The 22,486-nt window shown below is 39.6% G+C and overlaps 1 protein-coding gene across 4 annotated transcripts in view; it reads left to right on the top strand.

Moving 5' to 3' along the window:
• NUP98 (nucleoporin 98 and 96 precursor) overlaps positions 1-22,486 on the top strand; it is a gene marked incomplete at both ends in the record, with an annotated part of 114,117 nt that overhangs the window by 59,509 nt on the left and 32,122 nt on the right. For 3 of the 4 annotated variants that reach the window (XM_080699206.1, XM_080699205.1, XM_080699204.1), the window contains 6 exons: positions 256-420; positions 11,071-11,253; positions 11,398-11,551; positions 15,532-15,961; positions 18,169-18,398; positions 21,933-22,199. In XM_080699206.1, coding sequence (XP_080555332.1) covers positions 256-420; positions 11,071-11,253; positions 11,398-11,551; positions 15,532-15,961; positions 18,169-18,398; positions 21,933-22,199 — 1,429 coding nt within the window. Of the gene's footprint in view, positions 1-255; positions 421-11,070; positions 11,254-11,397; positions 11,552-15,531; positions 15,966-18,168; positions 18,399-21,932; positions 22,200-22,486 lie in introns of those variants that run through there. The other variant, XM_080699207.1, reaches the window with a different exon arrangement.

The raw sequence follows: 22,486 nt of genomic DNA, 5'->3' as shown, positions 1-22,486 counted from the left end.
AGAAATACTGTTTCAGAACAAAAAATAAAAAAGGGTTGGGGGTATAGTTCAAAATATCCTCTTGGATTCAATCCCCCAAACCACACTTCTCAAAAAAGTCATCTAGATCTTGGGAAAATAGTCTATGACTTTCATTTTGCTGTAAATATTTTGATATCCTTTCCTTCTAAGATAATGCTATAAGATTACAAGGGCAGGTACTTTGGAAACCTCTGAACTGTTTAAAATAATTTTGTTGGTTTTCTTCTTCTTTAGGTCTCCCATTTTTCTAAATATGGTCTTCAGGATTCTGATGAAGAGGAGGAGGAACATCCATCCAAAACTAGTACAAAGAAGTTGAAGACTGCCCCTTTGCCTCCAGCAGGGCAGGCTACCCCTTTCCAGATGGCTCTTAATGGCAAACCTGCGCCTCCACCTCAGGTAGAGAAAGGACAGTGAATTTCATTGGAATCCGTGATACAGAAGTTGAAAGCAAGTCATTCAGCTATTTCAAAGCTGTTTTATGACCCTGGAACTCTGAAGAGTACACACATGTTGGCAATCATGTTGAGACAAATATAAGGGAGGGCATGAGTTGGAGCAGGTATCTGCTTTTTACAGGAGAGATTTAAAGAATTCTCTTGTTTGCTGTTTGGATCATTCCTCTACAGATTGTTCTTTTCAAACACTTCCCTTTCTCATTTGGACTTGTAATTCTCTTCCGAGTGATCAACTTTAGGTAGCATTTTTCTTATGTGGGTTGATGCATAGTATATACTATTTTTATTGACTGCCTGATGTGCAATTTAATGTTACTTACCTCCATGTTTTTTTATAACTAAATTAGCTTTATGCAAGTATTTTTAAACTTCATTTTCTTATGTTTGCTTATACTTCAGGTAATCTCTTAATATTTGTATTTTAATAATCTTTATGAAAATAGATAATTTTAGAATACAATGACTTATTTAACTTGGAGAGAATAGGGGCTACATTGTTTATTGCTATTATTTGTATCATACTGTTTTTAGTATTGTTAAGCCAGTATTAACCTTTTGTCTTTATAATAGCAAAAGGTTTGTACCTTAAATATCAGATAGTTTCTTTGAATGCCAATTCATAAAGAGTTTTATTTTAATTTGGATGCTTTTTATATTTAATCAAGTTAAAATAACTTTTTTTGCTGCCATATTTCATTAAGAATTCTTGATATGGGACTTGTTTGTAAAGCATCTTCTTTCTACCTCAGCTGCTAAGAGCTGGATTTTTGAAATTTTCCATGCTACAATTCTTACAGCTGCTGAAATGTGAGATTTTTATGTTTTATTAAATAATTTCTTGGGAGGCGTTTTCTGGAGAATACCGTGTATGTATTTTCATATTTGCGCGCATAGGGGAGATGATAAAAGTAAGAAACGATATTTTAACTTTCGTGTTTATAATCTTTGTAGTATTCAGAATGCCGAAGTCTACTTAAATGTTTGTTTTGGGGTCTGGGGATGGAACCCAGACGCATTTGACCTCCAAGCTACATCCCCTGCCCTATTTTTTATTCTTTATTTTGAAACAGGGTCTCACTGAGTTGCGAATGGCCTCACCAAGTAGCTGAGGCTGTCTGCGAACCGTGATCCTCCGGTCTCAGCCTCCCGAATGCTGGCATTACAGGTGTGCACCACCACACCCGGCTTCTACTTAAATGTTGTAGCTGGTTTGTGGTCCATGTAATCCCAGTCCTTGGAATGCTGAGACTTGAGGATTACTGGTTCAAGGCAGTGTGTAGTAATTTATTGAGATCCTGTTTCAAAATTAAAAATAAACTGGGCACAGTGATACATCTCTATAATTCCAGTACCTGGGAGGCTGAAACAGAAGTATCGCAGGTTTGAGGCCAGCTTTAGTAACTTAGCAAGACCCTCAGCAATTTAGACCCTTTTTCAAAATTAATATAGGGCTGGTGTTGTGGCTCAGAGGTAGAATTCTCCATGGTTCAGTACACAGTAACACACTGGTGAGGGTATAGCTCAGAGGTATAATGCCCCTGAGTTAAATCTCTAATACTATCAAAAAGAAGGGTGCTAAGCATGGTGGCTCACACCTGTAATCCTACTTGGAAGACTAAGACAGGAGGATTGTAGGTTTGAGTCCAGCCTCTACAATGTAGTGAGACTTAACAACCTAACAAGATCCTGTTTCAAAGAAAAAACGTAAAATGAAAATAAAAAGCACTGGTGGTGTACCTTAGAGATAGAATGCCCTGGATTCAATCTCTAGTATCACAAAAAAAAAGAAAAAAAAAAGGAAAGAAGAAAAGAGCTAGGTATGATGGCACATGCTTATTATCGTAGTAGTTGGGAGGCAGAGACAGGATAATCTCAGGTTTCGTGACCAGCCTTGGCAACTTAGGGAGACCCTGTCTCAACAGTATAAAAAATAAACTTGGGTTGGGGATTGACCTCAGGAGGAACTTGGTTCTGCAGTTATCCAGTCTTTCTTCTTCTTTTTTTTTTTTTTTGTGGCACTGGGGGTGGAACTCGGGGGTTTTTCCACGTCCAAGCTATACTCCCAGACCTATTTTATACTTTATTTGGAAATAGGGTCTCACTAAGTTGCTGAGAGCCTCACTAAGTAGCTGAGGCTGGCTTCGAACCTGTGCAATCCTCCTGTCTCAGCCTCCCAAGCACTGGGATTATAAGCGTGCACCACCATACTTGGCTCAGTCTTTCTTTTTAAAATGGTTTCTCATCTCAGCATTATGTATGTGTATGTAAATGGGTATGTGTATGTGTACACACACTTTTTCCTTTAGTGGAGGTACTGAGGACTGAAACCAGGAGCATTCTACTTCCGAGCCACACCCCTGGCCCTTTTTTATCTTTTAATTTTGAGACAGAGTCTCACTAAGTTGCTGAGGGTATTGATAAGTTGCTGAGGTAGGCTTTGAACCTGTGATCATCTTGTCTCAGCCTTCCAAGTTCTGGAATTGCAGACTTGTGCCACCATGCTTGACAACATCATTTATATTTTTTAGGGAAACAGTTAAATAGCCTTATTTTCTGTTAATTAAAATAGTATGTATTAGCTGGGGGTATAGGTCAGTGGTAGAGCACTTGCCTACTCTATGTGATACCTCTGGGTTTGATCCCCAGTTTCACCAGAAAATTAAAAAAACAAAACCCAACATGTAGGATTCTAAAGATAATAATAAAGAAAAGCTTCATCTATGAATTGGCAGGACACATTATGTAATATTTATACCAAATAATATTTATACCAAATAATTAGAAAGCCCATTAATCACCACAATATAAATACTAGGGGAAAAAAAACTGGATTTCTTTAAGGACACTAGAGTAAGCAAGAGTTCTTTGTGAAACTTAGCACCAGAAAATTTCAAAAGAGCCATGTGTGGTAGCACATATAATAATCCCAGCACTTGGAAGGCTAAGATAGAAAGGTCCCATGTTAAGGTCAGCATGAAATAACTTAGCAAGACCCCATTTTAAAATTAAAAAGAGTTGGCATTCAGAGGTAGACTGTCCCAGAGTTCAATACCCAATGCTATCCCCAGAAAAAGAAAAAAAATTTCTGTAAGAATAAAATTCTAGCCAAAAGAGAGTTGATAAGTATTCAAAATGGGCATATAGTACAATGCAGATGACTGGCTTGGTTGAGGAACTGGACAGTGAGCTGTTGGATAGAAGAAGCATAAAATGAGAGAAATGGATAGAGGCATTCAGGCAGCCAAGCTTTATACTGTGGCCCAGCCCCTGGGACAGGTTTTCCTGGAGTCTTTTGTTTTGTTTTGTTTAATTAAACCTATATACAATCTCAGGCTCTTTAATGGAAAGGTGCAGGGCAGGAGGTGTTCTTAACTACTTAGGAAAGTCTGAAGTCTACATTTTCCTTGAATGGTCACACTTTTTTTGTTTGTTTGTTAGTTAGTGGTACTGGGGATGGAACCCAGGTGCCGTCTACCTCTAGGCTACATCGCCAGACCTATTTTTTAAATATATTTAAAAATATATTTTTAATCTATTTTATTTAGAAGCAAGGGTCTCAGTAAGTTGCTGAGAGCCTCACTGTGAATGCTCCTGTCTCAGCCTCCCAAGTACTGGGATTACAGGTGTGCACCACCACAACCGGTAAACATTTAGTTTTTTGCCTTATCCTCAGTTACATCTTTCAGGTTGGTTTTTAACTTCCTTTTGCTCATAAAACAAGTAATCAAAAAACACAAAGGTGTAAAGTTGGGCGTGGTGGCTCATGCTTATAATCCCAGCATTTGGGAGGCTGAGACAGGAGGATCAGGCTGACACAGGAGGATTGCATTCACAGACAGCCTCAGCTATTTAGTGAGGCACTTTGCAACTCAGGTTTCAAAATAAAGAATAAAAAATTGGGCTAGGGCTGTAGCCTGGAGGTAGAATCCCCTGTGTTCCATCCACACAGTGCCACCAAAAAAACCAAAAGGAAAACACAAAGCTAACTAAATTTTCCACAGGTCTTCTCTCCTATACCTTTTAGGTTAGAAAACATGTTGAAAGGTAAAAACTTTGTCTCACAGGTAAATTAAAACTCTTATAAAAATATTTTGTTCTAAAGGTAGAATATTAGTTTCAAACTCTTGTTCTGAGATCTAATTTATAACTGGCTATATTACTATCCTGGTGAGCTTGACATTGATTTTTTATATCTGTCATGACTTTATGATACCAGGGGTTGAACACGGAGGGGGGGGGTTCCTACCTCTGACTTACATTCCAGCCTTTTTATTTTTATTTTTTACCACCCCCCCACACCCCAGCCTTTTTTATTTTCATATTAAAACAAGGCCTTACTAAGTTTCTGAGGCTAGCCTCAAACCTACAGTCTTCTGTCTCAGACCCCTAAGTACTGGGATTACAGGTTTGCCCACCATTTCCCCATTATCTGGCATGATTTTTTTTTTTTTTTTTTTTTTTTTTTTTTTTTTTTGGTGGTACTGGTGATGGAACCCTTCTACCTCGGCTACACTCCCAGACCTATTTTATATTTTTATTTGGAGACAGGGTCTCTTAAAACAGCGAGGCTGGCTTCAAACTTGCACGATCCTCCTGTCTCCGCCTCCATAGTGCTAGGATTACAAGTGTGTGCCACCACACCCAGCTTCTGGCATGACTTTGATTCCATAAATCTGACTTGGAGCTCCGACTTTATTTATTTATTTACTTACTTATTCATTTATTTATTTATTGTTTGTGTGTTGAATCCAGGGACATTCTACCTCCAAGCTGCACCGCCAACACTCATTTTTATTCTTTACATTCAAACGGGGTCTCACTAAGTTGTAGAGGGCCTCACTAAATAGCTGAGGTTGGCCAACAATTTGTGATCCTTCCAAGTATGGCTAAGTGTAGTAGCTCACACTTTTAATCCCAGTACTGGGTGGGGGTGGGGGGTGCTCCTGGGATTACAAACATGCGCTACCACTCCCAGCCATACTTATTTTTCTAATGCTTCTTCCAGGTAATTATAACTGTAGTGTATCTTATGTTCAGTACCATTAAGGCAAGCTAGTTAGCTTACACAGAAACTGGACATTATTTAACCTAGAGGTGCTCTACCAACTATATCACCATCCCTTTTGTTTTTTTTATTTTGAGTTAGGGTCTTGCAAAATTGCCCAGGCTGGCCTCAAACTGTGTGTGTGTGTGTGTGTGTGTGTGTGTGTGTGTGTGTGTGTGTGTTCGTTGGTTGGTTGGTTGGTTTTTCCTTTTTGGTTCTGGGGAAAAACCCAGAGGCATTCTACTACTGAGCTATACTCCTAGTCCCCCCAACCCCCTTTTTTTTTTTAAATTAGGGTCCTTTGTGTAAGTTTCTTTTTTTTTTTTTTTTTTTTTTTTGGTGGTACTGGGGTTCCTGGAAGCCCTTCTACCTCTGGGCTACACTCCCAGACCTATTTTTGCATTTTTATTTGGAAACAGGGTCTCCTAAGCCAGCGCGCGCGGCTGGCTTCGAACCTGCGCGATCCTCCTGTCTCTGCCTCCCAAGCGCGGGGATTACAAGCGTGCGCCACCACGTCCGGCCGCCTTTGTGTAAGTTTCTAAGGCTGGTCTCGAATCTGTAATCCTCTTGTCTCAGCTTTCCAAACTGGGATTACAAGCATCGCTACTACACCTGGCTAAAATAAATCCTAAAATCAAATATGTTACACTTATTAAGACTTACATCTTGTGTCTGGGCAAGGTGGCTCAGGCCTGTAATCCCAGTGATTCAGATGCTGAGGCAGGATGATCTCAAGTTCTAGCCCAGCTTTGTCAATTTAGGAAAATAATATAATAAAATTAAATCGGGGCTGGGGATGTAACTCAGTGATCGAGTATCCTTTTCTTTAGTACTAAAAAAAAAAAAAGACATCTACTATAGTAATAATACTTAGTGTGTATGTCTAGAAAACATACATACTTCATTACCCTTTAAAACTCTAACATGGATGCCAGTCATGGTAATGTACTCTTATAATCCAATATTGGGGAGACTAAGACAAGAGGATCGCAGGTTTTTGGCCAGCCTTAGCAACTTAGTGAGTCCCTCTGCAATTGAATGAGAACCTCTTTAAAAATAGTTAAAAAATAGGGCTGGGGGTGTAGCTCAGAGGTAGAATACCCCTAGGTACAATCTCTGTTACCACAAAAAAAGAAAAAAGTTTCAAGGTTTATTCACATAGCATGTTTCAGTATTTTGTTCTGTAATATGAATGCTTGATTTATCAGCTGAATAATGAGACATCGTTTCAGAATAATAAAAAATAATGCTAGGGATGTAACTAGGAGGTAAAATGCACTCAAGTTCAATCTTTAGGACCACAAAAGAAATAAACCTTTACGTGGAATTTCTCTTGCAGAACACAGTGTTGTCGACAGGGCTGGTTTTCTTTTTTCTTTTCTTTTCTTTTCTTTTTTTTTTTGGTGGTACTGGGGTTCCTGGAAGCCCTTCTACCTCCGGGCTACACTCCCAGACCTTTTTTTTTTTTTTAATATTTTTATTTGGAAACGGTCTCCTAAGCGGCTGGCTTCGAACCTGCGCGATCCTCCTCTCTCTGCCTCCCAAGCGCAGGGATTACAAGTGTGCGCTACCACACCCGGTTGACAGGGCTGGTTTTCAAGCAAAATAAATATAAAATCTTCATTTTGAAGGCAAGTATCTGTAGTAGTTATATTGGATCAAACTAATTGGCTGAGAGGATAGTATATATTACATTGACATTTGACCTTGGACTGGTCAGATTTACTCTTCATTAGAGTGTCTTGATGTATTTCATTAGATGCTGTATCTTTTTTTATTATTAATATTGCCATATTGGGGATGGAACCCTTAGTCATTCTACCTCCTAGCAACACCACCAGCCCTATTTGTTTATTCTTTATTTTGAAACAGGGTCTCGCTAAGTTGCAAAGGGCCTCTAGTTGCTGTATCTTTTAAGAAACTGGCAATCTTCTTTGAATGAGAAAGATTCTTTCTTTCTTTCCAGGGCTGGAACTCTTATCCAGGGCCTTTGTGTAAGCTATGAAAGTACTCTACCACTGAACTCTACCTCCAGCTCCTAGAAGATTCTTTCAAGCAGGAGAAAAACTTTTACCCTCCATATATTTAGATTGTCATTTTACAAATATTATTTATGTAGTTCATAATATGTTGTGCTGGCATTTAGAAGTATGAGCCTGTCTTTATTTTTGTGTGAGTGTGGTACTGGGGATGGAACCCTGGGGCCCTCTACTTCCTGGCTATACTTCTAGACTTAGTTTACATTTTATTTAGAAACAGGGTCTCACCAAGTTGCTGAGAGGCTCACTAAGTAGCTGAGGCTGGCTTGAACCTGTGTAATCCTCCTGTGTCAGCCTCCCAAATACTGGGATTGTAAGCATATGCCATTATGCCAGGCATGATCCTGTCTTTAAGAGATTACATCATAAGAAAGGGAGAGTTAAAATGATATTCTAAGCCAGGCATGATAGCATACCCCTCTAATTCTCATATTTCGGAGCCTGAGACAGGAAGATCCTATGTTTTAGTACAGCCTCAGCAAGTAGAGAGACTCTCATCAACCTAGCAAGACCCTGTTTAAAAATAAAAACGGGTCTGGGGATATAACTCAGAGGTAGAATGCACCCAACGTTTTTGGTCCAGCTTTATTCTTTTTTTTTTTTTTTTTTTTTTTTGGTGGTACTGGGGTTCCTGGAAGCCCTTCTATCTCCGGGCTACACTCCCAGACCTATTTTTACATTTTTATTTGGAAACAGGGTCTCCTAAACCAGCGCGCGCGGCTAGCTTCGAACCTGCGCGATCCTCCTGTCTCTGCCTCCCAAGCGCGGGGATTACAAGTGTGCACCACCACGCCCGGCTTGGTCCAGCTTTATTCTATACACTGACTTTGAAGAAGTTTCTGGCCTGCTATTATTTCTTTGAAAATAAATACACAGGCATCTGCTAGGGCCATTTATTGCAATTACTTAAACATGCTTTAACAAGATTTATACACAAATGAATATTCCAGGAGCTTACCAGATTATCATAGTTCTTTAATAATTCCCTTCCCCCTTGTGCATGTATTACTTGTTACCTTAAACCTTTGAAGTCTATGTGTGAAGGTGGAACAAATAAAACCTTGATTGTTAACATTCTCCACAAACATATGCTGTGTCCCTTCCATCTCTAGTTATTTTGTGAAATCCTCTTATTTTACCCAAATGTTTTGTAGATGAACATCTCTTTGCTGCTAGTATTATTCCTTTGTTGAATATTGTGGTAGGTTGGAACCAATCTTCCCCTTTTTACCTGTCCTCCCACCCATCTCCACTCTTCTGCATTAGGTAATAGTAATAACAAAGCAAGCATTCAGCGAATGTTGAACGTAACTGAATTAAATACTGGGTGTTAGAGACCAAAAATAGTAAATCATAATCTTGTGTTCAAGCCATGACAATCCCAGTGGACCAGATATATATACAAAAAATTATAATTTTGCTACATAGTATGAAGTAAGTATAAATAGGAAGCCAAACACTATGATTTTATAACTGGTGGGTTGACAGGATGGGGAATATCAGAACTTTTTATGAAAGTGAATTGGGACAGGGGGTATAGCTCAGTGATGCACCACATAGTTAGGATGTACAAGGCCCTTTGGTACTATTCCTAGCACCAAGTATGGGGGAGGATTATTGTTTGGTCCTTGAATGTGGTAAGTTCTACCACTAAGCTACAATATGCCCAATACTCCCCTACCCTTCTTCCCTTCCTTTCTTCCTTTGTACTAGGGATTGAACCCAGGGCTGTTCTACCTCTAAATTACACTCAGCTCTATTTTATTTTTCATTTTGAAATGGTTTTGCTGAGTTGCTGATACTGGTCTTGAACCTGTGATTTTCTTGTTTCAGCCTCCCAACCAAGTTTTGTCACCACTCCTGTTTTTTTTTTTTGTTGTTGTTGACTAGGAATGGAACCCAGGGGCATTCTGTCTTCAAGAGACACTCCCAACCCTCTTTTTTATTTTTTATTTTAAAACAGGGTCTCACATAGTTGCAAAGGGCCTCACTAAGTAGCTGAGGCTGGCCTCTAACTGTGATCCTCCTGTCTCAGCCTTCCAAATGCTAGGATTACAAACATGTACCACCATGCCCAGCCTCTCTCTCCTGGTTCTTTTGTATTTTATTTTGAGGTGGCCTGGATAAGTTGCCTGGGCTGGCCTCAAACTTTAGCATCCTTCTGCCTCTTGAGTAACTTAGAATTTAGTTGTTTTTGTAGTGTTGGGAATGGAACCCAGGTCTTTGTATATGCCAGGAAAACATTCCACCACTGAGCTACACTCCTACCTCATCTTTGCCTTTCAGCCTTCATCTAGTTTATATTAGTATTGACACACAATGACAGTTCACCATGTGTTTTAACACCTCAGGTTCTCTGCACTTGTCCATGGGAACACTCATTCTTTTAGTAAGGGTATTTTAAAGGAATATAGGGTAGTAATAGCTGCACAGATAAAATGTAGCTAACCTTAGGATTTATTCACCCAAAAGATAAGTTTCCAAACCCTAAGTTGTATCAATTAGAAATTTATTTCTGAATATTTTCTTTTGAAAAATGTTCAAAATGTACAGCTGGGCATGATGGCGCATGCTTGTAATCCCAGCATTTGGGAGGCTGAGACGGGAGGATCGTGGTTTGAAGATAGCCTCAGATACTTAGTGAAACCCTTTGCAACTCAGTGAGACCCTGTTTCAAAATAAAGAATAAAAATTAGGACTGGGGGTATAGCTCGGAGGTAGAATGCCCCTGGGTTCCATCCACAGTACCAAAAAATAAAAAATAAAATGCAGTTACAGGAGCCAGGTGCTGTGGAGCACCCTTGTGATACTTGGTCAGGGTGCTGATACAGGAGGATTGCAAGTTTGAGGCCATTTGAGGCAATTTATCAAACTCTGTCTCAAAACTAAAAGGGCTGGTAGAGCACTCCTGGTACATTTCTTCCATCCACCCATCCAAATGTACTTATTGGGGGAGTAGTGAGTTGGCCCAGGCCACCCTCCCCCCTCATGCCATTTTGGCATGGGGCTGTAACTATTTTCTGTATTTCTATCTTTTTAATAAACTTCTTTAAATCTTCAAAAAAAAAACACCCAAATGTACTTATTGAAGACTTTGATATTTGAACCTTTTGTTCTCTTCTCACTGCTTACACGGCTGTATGAGGGGACCGTCACTGTGTACAAACCAGAAATTTAGTTGCTAGCTAAATCAGCTAAGGTATAATCTTTTTCTCTAAAGACCACCTTTTCTTTCAGTCTGGCTTCTGGCTTAGGTTCCAGATGCCAGACTGTAGTATTACAAAAGGATGATTCCATGAATCCTCTTTTGGATCTCAAGTACTTATAAGAGGATTTGGGGCATAATTAATATTAAATCCTTTTTAGCAAATCTACCTCACCTCACAATTGAATGAGCAGAATCTAATATTGCCGTGTCATATTCTAAATAAACTAAATGTGATCTAGCAGCTTTGTGTATATATGTTGTAATTTAATGCTCCTTCCCTGATCTTTCTGCTGTCTACAGAGCCAGAGCCCAGAGGTGGAGCAGCTAGGGAGGGTTGTGGAACTGGACAGTGACATGGTAGATATCACCCAGGAGCCAGTTTTGGATTCCGTATTAGAAGAGAGTGTGCCTGAGGATCAGGAACCTGTGTCTGCCTCAACACACATTGCATCTTCACTGGGAATCAATCCACATGTCTTACAGGTGAAGTTATAACCCACCCTTATGATGAAAACCAAACTTATATTTTAGGTGGTTTTTTTTTAAGTTATTATGAGCTGCATTTTCCCCTTAATGCCTTTTATTTTGGGGGAACACATTTCATTCTATAAATATTTCCCTTTTTAGATCATGAAGGCATCATTGCTTGCTGATGAAGAAGATGTAGATATGATGGATCAACGCTTCAGTCATCTTCCTTCTAAAGGAGATAGTTCTCAAGATATCTGTTCTCCCAGACTCCCCATTTCAGCATCCCACTCATCAAAACCTCGTTCATTAGGTACTATATAAAATGTGCTGGGATTTTTTGGGGGGAAGAGGTACTGGGGTTTGAACTCAGGGCATTCTACTTGTGCTCTACATCCCTAGTTCTATTTAATTTTTCTATTTTGAAATAGAGTCTCAGTCTCACTAAGTTGTTGAAGCTGGCCTTGAACTTATGATCCTCCTGTCTCACCCTCCAAAGTACTGGGATTATAGACAGGTACCACCACACCTGACTCAAAAATGTGATTTTATAGGAAAGCTATACTGTCATCTAGCTCTGCTTTTCACATATTTTCTAAGCTGAGTGGGCTTCTACCAAATAACCCCTAACAGCCATATTTATGAAATAAGGATGCTAAAAGAAATTGTATTTTTATACCTGTTGGGAATGGCCAGTTTTTTTTTTTTTGTTGTTGTTGTTGTTTGTTTTATTTTTAAATTGTATTTATTTATTTATTTTTGTGTGTGTGGTACCAGGGATGGAACCCAGGGGCATTGTACCTCCAAGCTATTGTACCTCCTAGCCCTATTTTTTATTCTTTATTTTGAAACAGGCTCTCACTGAGTTGTGAAGGGGCCTCACTAAGTGGCTGAGGCTGTCTGCAAACCATGATCCTCCTGTAACAGGTTCATGGCCAGCCTCAGCTACCGAAACTTAGTGAAATTCTGTTTCAAAATAATGGGGAAAAGCACCATGTTTATCTGCTTATAAATGTGGATTTACATAGTAAGCTCTGAGTTCATAATTTTTACCATGCGTTGCTTGGAAGATATTGCAAGTTGTCCTGCACTGTAATGTTTTTGCGCAGTTCTAACACTATCTTACTGCTTTCTAGGGCTATATATCCATAGAAAGGGATATTGTTCCTTTATATCGTCCCATTATATTGTTCTTTATAATGTACAAAACTCACCTGAATTTTGCATTTCCCTTAGTCTTTGTAATTTCCAGGGAAGTCATTGCCTTTTGTTTTAAAGTTTTTACTTTTCTAGTGAGATTGAAGATGGAGTATTGATGACAGTGTAGAAAGCTGACGAACTGAGAGAGACGTTTCTGTTGCCTTCAAAACTCAATGTTTTTTTTTTTTTTTTAAGTTCATTGTGTGCCCTTATTATAAACTTTACTGTGTGTGTGTATAAGCACTGGGGATTGAACGCAGGGGCATTCTACCTCTGGTGTACACCCCCAGTCATTTTTAGTTTTTGTTTTGAAACAGGGTTTTGCTAAGTTCTTGAGAGTCTTGCTAAATTGCTGAGACTAATCTCAAACCTATGATCTTTTGTCTCAGCTTTCTAAATATTGGGATTACAGGCATGCTCCACCACACCTGACTTAAACTTTACTTTAAAAAAAAATTTTTAAGTGATACAGCATTGGTCAATTTCTCTTTTTTATTTATTTTTTGCATGCCTTGTATTTGGGATCAAACCTTTGTGCCTGGTGTATTACATAGCTATGCACTCCACTCCTCAACCTAAATCTTTATCCCTCAGTTAAACATTCTTAAAGCCGGGCATGGTGGCACACGCTTGTAATTCCAGTGCTTGGGAGGATGACACAGGAGGATTGCACAGGTTCAAACCAGTCTCAGCTACTTAATGAGGCTCTCAGCATCTTAGTGAGAATCTATTTCCAAATAAAATACAAAATAGGTCTAGAAGTATAGCCTGGAGATAGAAAAGCCCCTGGGTTTCACACCCAATACCACAAAAAAGAAAAATTCTTAATAATCTTTTTCATAATAGACACTACATGAAAATCTTTTTGTGTGTGGACTAGGGATTGAACCTAGGGCCATTCTACCCCAGCTATATCCCCGGCACTTTAAATTTTTTGTTTGGAAACAGTCGCTTCTCTAAGTTGTTAAGAGTCTCATTGTCTTCCTTAGGCTATTCTCAAACCTATGATCCTTCTATCTCAGCCACCTAAGTACTGGGATTACAGTCATGCTCCACCATGCCCAGCCACATGAAAACCTTATACTTTAATTAATTCTTAGTCCCATGGTTTAAGACAAGAACCATATACAATTGAAATACAGACAATAGTAATAAGGAGGACTGTCCTTTAGAAAACTACATGTGGTTGGGCGTGTTGGCTCACACTTATAATCCCAGTATTCAGGAGGCAGAGACCGGAGGATTGTAGTTCATGGACAGCCTCAGCTACTTAGCGAGGCTCTTCAGAACTCAGTGAGACCGTGTTTCAAAACTAAAAAGACTAAAAAATAGGGCTGGGGTGTAGGTCAGAGGTACAATGTCCCTGAGTTCCATCCCTGGTACCACAAAAAAAAAATAAAAGTACATGTGCAATCGCCGGGCATGGTGGCGCATGCTTGTAATCCCAGCATTTGGGACGCTGAGACAGGAGGATTGGGGTTCGTGGACAGCCTCAGCTACTTAGTGAGGCCCTCCGCAACTCAGTGAGTCCCGGTTTCAAAATAAAGAAAAAGAAATAGGGCAGGGGGTGTAGCTCGGAGGACGAATGCCCCTGGGTTCCATCCCCAGTCCTGCCAAAAAAAAAAAAAGATGCTATAGTACGTTTTTGTTTCTTACGGGTGTGTGTGTGTGTGTGTGTGTGTGTGTGTGTGTGTGTGTGTGTGTGTGTGTTTGTGTTACTGGGGTTCCTGGAAACCCTTCTTCCTCCGGGCTACACTCCCAGATCCGTTTTTATATTTTTATTTTGGAAACAGGGTCTCTTAAGCCAGCATGGCTGGCGTCGAACCTGCGTGATCCTCCTGTCTCTGCCTCCCAAGCGCGGGAATTACAAGCGTGTGCCAGTACACCAGGCTTTTTTTTTTTTTTTTTAGTGGTATGGTACTGGGGATGGAACCCAGGGGCCTTCTACCTCCAGGCTATACTCCCAGACCTATTTTATATTTTATTTGGAAACAGGGTCTCTTAAGCCAGTGAGGCTGACTTTGAACCTGTGCAATCCTCCTTTCTCCACCTCCCAAGCGTGGGGATTAAAAGTGTGTGCCACCATGCCCAGCTTCCTTATGTTTACTATTAAGTATTAGACGATAAAAACTTGAGTTTTGATCTTAATATAATTTTTTAATATGACCTAAGAAAGGGATACATATCTGATTCTAATAAAGGCATGAAATTTGATGCCAGACTTAACCTGAGCTTATCTCTCTGCAACTTATTTTGTACATGTGAGCAAGTCACCTACCCAAGCACATTTTTCTTAATTTTTAAAATGGGGTTGATAATAGTCATATTGTTAAAAGTTATTAAAGAGCAAGATAATAGTCATATTGTTAAAAGTTATAAAAGAGTAAAATGAGATAATATATACAGAGACTGCTGCTGGTTTCTGGATTTTTTTTTTTTTGGTGGTACTGGGGATGGAACCCAGGGGCTTTGTGTGTGTGTGTGTGTGTGTGTGTGTGTGTGTGTGTGTGTGTGTGTGTGTGTGTGGTACTGGGGTTCCTGGAAGCCCTTCTACCTCTGGGCTACACTCCCAGACCTATTTTTACATTTTTATTTGGAAACAGGGTCTCCTAAGCCAGCAGGCGCAGCTGGCTTCCAACCTGCGCGATCCTCCTGTCTCTGCCTCCCAAGCTCTGGGATTACAAGTGTGCGCCACCACGCCCAGCTAGTGCTGGATAATTTTTTAGAAGTAGTATTGTTTGTTAATATTATTATGGACATTATCATCACTAAAATTCTTGCCTTGACTTCCCAATTGAAATCTAGCCGGGTATGGTGGTACACACTTGTAATCCCAGGCTGAGACAGGAAGATCTTGGTTCAGAGCCAGCCTCAGCTACTTAGTAAGGCCCTATTTCAAAATAAAAAATAGATCTGGGGGTGTAGCTCGGAAATAGAATTTAAAAAAGTAATTTCTGCCAAAACTTTGACTTAACCTGCTTCTGGTCATTTATGTCTAATTAGCTTGGTGGTGAAATACTGAATTTTTTTGATTGTTGTTCAAGAAACCATACACTTTGTTGTTAAAGTCTTTTTCCCCTTCATTTATTTCAGTTGGTGGGTTACTGCAATCAAAATTTACAAGTGGAGTTTTTCTTTCACCAAGTGCCTCTGTGCAAGAGTGTCGTACTCCTAGAGCATCATCTTTAATGAATGTCCCATCCACGTCTCCTTGGTCTGTCCCTCCACCCCTGACCACTGTGTTTACAGTGCCCAGCCCTGCCCCTGAGATTCAGTTGAAAACAGTGGGTACACGCAGGCAACCAGGCCTAGTTCCTCTTGAAAAGTCTGTCACATATGGTAAGGGTAAACTCTTGATGGACATGGCCCTATTCATGGGACGTTCATTTCGGGTTGGATGGGGACCCAACTGGACTCTTGTTAATACTGGAGAACGGCTGAATGCCTCCCTTGAACTGGAAAATCATCAGATTGCTGATTCTATGGAATATGGATTCCTGCCCAATCCAGTAGCTGTTAAATCGTGAGTTACATTTCTTCATATTTTGGGAATTCTTTTGTTTTTGGTACTGGGATTGAGCCCAGGGCCTCACACATGCTATGCAAGCACTGTTATCACTGATCTGTATCCCTCACCCTTTTGATGTTTTTTCAGAAAGACAGCATGGTAGTTGTGAAACTATTCATTATCAAGAAACCCAAGGTCAAGATACTGTTTTGTGATCTTTTTTGTTATATTCCTAGCACAATTGTAGGTAGTAGAACATATTTTATAGTTATGAACTATAACAGTTAATAAGATAGTTTCACTTGTACCATCAAATTATGAAACATATAATATTTACAAATAGTTACTTTAGTTGGGAAAGTAATAGGCTCAAAAGTAATACTGTAGCATTCCTTTGAGTTTTAGCCTTCTTATTGCATTAACCATGTTTTCTGTTTTATTGCTTAGAGATTTGTGATTTCTTAATATATAAATGATATTCTCAACTAAGTAAATTTCATACATATTAGACCCTGAAATGTGTGTACATAAACTATGAATAGTCCATGCATAAATGTCTCATATGTTATATATATGGTAGCATATGTTTCTATATAGTCTCCACAGTTAACAAATATATGTGCTTATAGGTATTTATATGTCGCATATAGAACTATATGTACCTATATAAAAAGTTTTCAGCTATCAGGCAGAATGTGTATAGAATTCAATAAAAAATGTGTATAATTTTCTTAGCTTTTTATATTTGTAAAAAATTGTACTATCTTTACTACACATTATATGATTGTCTTTTTTAGTTTTTAAAGTTTTAATTTGAAAAACTAAAAAAAAAAAAAAAAAAAAACCCAGCATCTCTTAAGCCTCCCAATTAGGAATATTGATCCTAAATTTATTGATTAATTCCAGATTAAGCATGATTTTGTGGTATTTTGGAGGTTGTCAATATCAGTCTTAAAAATTACATCAAGGCCGGGCGTGGTGGTGCACGCTTGTAATCCCAGCATTCGGAGGCTGAGACCTGGAGGATCGCAGTTTGTGGACAGCCTCAGCTACTTAGTGAGGCCCTCTGCAACTCAGTGAAACCCGGTTTCAAAATAAAGAATAAAAAATAGGGCAGGGGGTGTAGCTCAGAGGTCAAATGCCCCTGGGTTCCATCCAGACCTGCAAAATAAACAAACAAACAAACAAACAAACATTTAAAAAATTACATCAAGGCCAGATTAACTATATGTTAATATTAATTTAGACTATTCTTTAGTATCTATAAGCTTACCTTTGACTTTGATATGTGGAACAAGAACTCTGTCTTTTGATTTTATGGAATACAGATAACGTGCCAAAACAAGTTTTTTTGGGGTTTTTTTGTGGTACTGGGGGTGGAACCCAGGGGCTTTTCTACCTCCGGGCTATACTCCCAGACCTATTTTATATTTTATTTGGAAATAGGGTCTCACTAAGTTGCTGAGAGCCTCACTCCGTAACTGAGGCTGGCTTTGAACCTGTGCTGTCCTCCTGTCTCAAAACCAGTTTTAAGTTCAACTATGTTGATTCCCATGCTTGTTATGAATGACCTGGCTAAAAATAAAAAAACCTTTGGTTCTGAATGTGGAGGTCAAATAGTTTGTTTACCTAGTATGAGTTCAGTATAGCTTGATATTAGGAAATTATTTTTTTAACCTGCTAATGGGTTTATTTCATATATATATTCTAGATAGATTTTAAATTGACTTTTACAGAGTGAATATTTTCAACATTTTTAGAATTAACACATATTAATTGTACATATTTATGGGTCCACTGTGATATTTCTATACATACTTATACCATGTTGATCATAATAAAATTTCTTTAAAATTGCAGGTAAATATTTGCATTTGCCGGGCATGGTGACATATGCTTGTAATCCCCGCACTTGGGAGGCAGAGACAGGAGGATCGCGCAGGTTCAAAGCCAGCCGCACTGGCTTAAGAGACCCAGTTCCAAATAAAAATATAAAAATAGGTCTGGGAGTATAGCCCGGAGGTAGAAGAGTTTCCAGGAACCCCAGTACCACCAATATATGTATATGTATATGTATATGTATATGTATATGTATATGTATATGTATATGTGTATATTTGCATTCTGTTTATAATCATATAAAGAAACAAAACTTTGTAAGGAACTCTTAACTTTTGTCTTAACCTTCATTTTCTATCTTCTTCAATTACTATTCATTGTAGCCTAACTGAGTCCCCATTCAAAGTTCATTTGGAAAAACTCAGTTTGAGACAAAAGAAGCTGGATGAAGACTTGCAGTTATACCAAACACCTCTGGAGCTCAAATTAAAACATAGCACTGTCCATGTGGATGAACTATGTCCTCTCATCGTTCCCAATCCGGGAGTTGCTGTCATTCATGACTATGCAGGTTGGGTTAAGGAAGCATCTGGAGATATGTTGGAAGCACAAAGTGAGTGCACACTATACTAACCTTTGATGCCCCAGAAATGGGACATGTATTCCTCCTAGCATGTGTTTGTAGGAGGACAAATTTCCTATACCACTCTTTTCTTTTCTTTTTCTTCCTTTCTTTTTTTTTTTTTTTTTTTTTTTGTGGTACTGGGGGTGGAACCCAGGGGCTTTCTACCTCTGGGCTATAGTCACAGACCTATTTTATACTTTATTTGGTAACAGGATTTCACTAAGTTCCTGAGAGCCTCACTAAGTAGCTGAGGCTGGCTTAACCTGTGTGATCCTTCTGTCTCAGCCACCCAGGAACGGGTATTACAAGTGTGTGCCATCATGTCCAGCTCCTATACCACTCTTAAAGGCAGATACCTGAGCTTTATGTTACTGTAGTTAAGTTAGAATAAACAAGGGTCCCAAGTAAGAACAAACTATTAGTGATTACAGTTATTGTGTTTTGTAATATATAAATTTCTCTTCAGAGAACTGTGGTCAGTTAAATCCCTTGGATTTATGAAGTTGTATTTCTTTCCCTGTTTCAAATAGTAGGAAAATCACACATAACTACATGTAAGAAATCACCTTTAAACCAGGCATAGAGGCGCACACTTGTAATCCCAGTATTGGAGAAGCTAAGACCGGAGGATCGCGCTTTGCAGTCAGCCTCAGCTACTTAGGCCCTCCGCAAGTTAATGAGACTCTGTTTCAAAAATAAATAATAAAGCCGGGCGTGGTGGCACACACTTGTAATCCCCGTGCTTGGGAGGCTGAGACAGAAGGATTGCGCAGGTTTGAAGCCCGCCTCAGCTACTTAGTGAGTGAGGCTCTCAGCAACTTAGTGAGACCCTGTTTCCAAATAAAAACTACAAAATAGGTCTGGGATTGTAGCCCAAAGGTAGAAAGCCTCTGTGTTCCATCCCCAGCACCACGAAAAAGAAAAAAAAAATAATAATAAAAAATATAGTAGGGGGTGTGGCTTGGAGGTCAAATGCCCCTGGGTTCCATTCCCAGACCTGCAAAAAATAAATAAATATATATATATATCACCTTTACTGAAAAGTGTAAACCGGGTATGGTGGTGTATACCTGTAATCCCAGTACTTGGGAGGCAGAGACTGGAGAATTGTAGGTTTGAAGTCAGCCTCACAATTTAGTGATGCTCTCAGCAACTTAGTGGAACCCTATTGCCAAATAAAAAAAATACCCCTACAAGTAGTGTTTTAGGGTATCCCCTACCACACATTTTGGGACTTTTTATGTTTAGTTCAGTGTGTTTGTTTTTTACCTCATTTTTTTTCAAACATCAAACTTACCTTCCCAAGACACACCCTGCAAGTGTCCTTTTTTTTTTTTTTGCGGGTTTGGGGTTGGAACCCAGGGGCATTTGACCTCTGAGCTACACCCTCTGCTCTATTTTTTATTCTTTATTTTGAAACAAGGTCTCACTAAGTTGCAAAGGGCCTCACTAAGTAGCTGAGGCTGTCTGCGAACCATGATCCTTCGATCCTCTGGTCTCAGCCTCCTGAATGCTAGGATTACATGTGTGCACCACCATGCCCAACTTTATTCTCTCTTTTTTTTTTTGGTGGTACTGGGGGTGGAACTTTCTACCTCCGGGCTATACTCCCAGACTTTTTTTATATTTTATTTGGAAACAGGGTCTCACTGAGTTGCTGAAAGCCTCACTAGGTAGCTGAGGCTGGCTTCGAACCCGTGCGATCCTCCTGTCTCAGCCTCCCAAGTGTGGGGATTACAAGCGTGCGCCACCATGCCCGGCTCTATTCTCTATTTTAAAACAGGGTCTCATTAAGTTACAGAGGGCCTCACTAAGTAGCTAAGGCTGGCTTCGAACCTATGATCCTCTTGTCTTAGCCTCCCAGTTACTGGGATTAGAAGTGTGTGACACCACGCCCAGCTTGCAAGTGTCTTAAAATGATAAAATTGCTGTCTCTGTTGGGTTTCTTGAAAGGCAATATAACATTCTGTAAAGAGAATGGATTTGGATTCATAACCCATATTTGAGTCCTGGCTCTGCTATATTTTGCCTACAACTTTGGTCAAGTCACTGGATTTCAGATACTTCAGTTACTTCTTAACATGAAGTTAACTACTATAGAAATGTATAAAATTAGTATATTCTAAATGCTTTTTGTTGCTTTTATTGTTGAACAATACCATTTAGACCCAGTAAGTTTTAGGCTATGCTTATAACAGAATAGTATGATCTCTTACAAGTTGTTTGTTTTGTTTTTGTTTGTGGTACTGGGGGTTGAACCCATGGGCATTCCACTTTAGAGCTACATCCCCAACCCTATTTTTCATTCTTAATTTTTTTTTTTTTTTTTTTTTTTTTTGGGTGGTACAGGGGGTGGAACCCAGAGACTTTCTACCCCTGGGCTATACTCCCAGACCTATTTTATATTTTATTTGGAAACAGGGTCTCATCAAGTTGCTGAGAGCCTCACTAAGTAGCTGAGGCTGGCTTCGAACCTGCGCGATCCTCTTGTCTCAGCCTCCCAAGCGCAGGGATTACAAGCCTGTGCCACCACGCCCGGCTTTCATTCTTAATTTTTGAAACAGGGTCTCACCTGTTAGTTGAGGAAAGCCTCACTAAGTAGCTGAGGCTGTCCTGGAACCTGCAATCACCCTGTCTTACCACCCAACTCCTTATAAGTTTTTTGTTTGTTTGTTTGTTGTTTTGTTGTTTTTGGTGGTACTGGGGTTTCTGGAAACCCTTCTACCTCTGGGCTACACTCCCAGACCCATTTTATACTTTCAGTTGGAAACAGGGTCTCTTAAGCTAAAGAGGCTGGCTTTGAACCTCCGTGATCCTCCTATCTGTGTCTCCCAAGCGCAGGGATTACAAGCGTGTGCTACCCCCCCCCCCCCCCCCCGGTTCCTTATAAGTTTTTATAGCACTTTACCTTTCTTCTTCAAGCATGCGCCACCTGGCTCCTTATAAGTTTTTACAGCACTTTATCATTCTTTTTTTTTTTCTTTGTGGGTCTGGGGATGGATCTCAAGGGCATTTATCCTCCGAGCTATACCCCCTGCATTGTATTTTTATTTTGAAACGGTTTCACAGTTTCAGAGGGCCTCACTAAGTAGCTAAAGCTGTCCCAAACCATGATCCTCCAGTTTCAGCCTCCCTAATGCTGGGATTACAAGTGTGCACCACCAAGCCCAGCTCCCTTTACTTTTCTTAAAGCATTTTGTTGACAGAACTTGATCAAATTAGAGACTCTTTTCTTTATCATCTGAGATATTACCCAAAATTGAGGTAAAAGAACCTGCTTAAAGAGCATAGAGTTATATTTATGATAAGTATCACTGAAAGAGAACAAATAAATATTCCATATATGCCTCTGGAATGTGCAAGACAAATCTCAATGAGATGGAGACAGATTCAGGGTACTCAACTTGAGTGGGCCTTTGTGTTGTTTATTTATATAATTTTTACCCCACAATCATAGTGTTGCCCTCTCTGGATTTATTGTAAAACTCGGTGTCATAGTATTACTTTTTGTCCTGTCCTTAGTTGTGAAGCACTGGAGCCTGACATGGACATTATGTGAAGCCCTATGGGGCCACCTGAAGGAGCTTGACGGCCAACTAGATGAGCCTAGTGAGTACATTCAGATTCTGGAGCGAAGAAGAGCTTTCTCCCGTTGGCTGTCCCATACTGCTGCGCCTCAGATTGAAGAAGAAGTCTCCTTAACCCGAAAAGACAATCCAGTAGAGGCTGTCTTCAGTTACCTCACAGGCAATAGGATCAGTGAAGCCTGTTCTCTGGCACAGCAGTCAGGTAAAGAATGTTCCTTCTCTGTGTGTCTGCCTACATCCTACTCACTGTCTCTTCACCCTTTAAATTTAAATGTCTTGCCTTATATATGGACTTGCTAGGAAAATTACTGATTCCTGCAGGATAGGAATCATGTCTTATTCTCTTCAATATCTCTTTACAACCTTTAGTGGTACTGGGGGTGGAACCCAGAGGCTTTCTATTTCTGGGCTATACTCCCAGACCATGCACACACACACACACACACACACACACACACACACACACACACACACACACATTTTATTTGG

This window comes from Muscardinus avellanarius, assembly GCF_963383645.1.
Source record: "Muscardinus avellanarius genome assembly, chromosome: 1".
Lineage (NCBI taxonomy): Eukaryota > Metazoa > Chordata > Mammalia > Rodentia > Gliridae > Muscardinus > Muscardinus avellanarius.
This window is presented reverse-complemented; position numbering and strand designations above follow the sequence as displayed.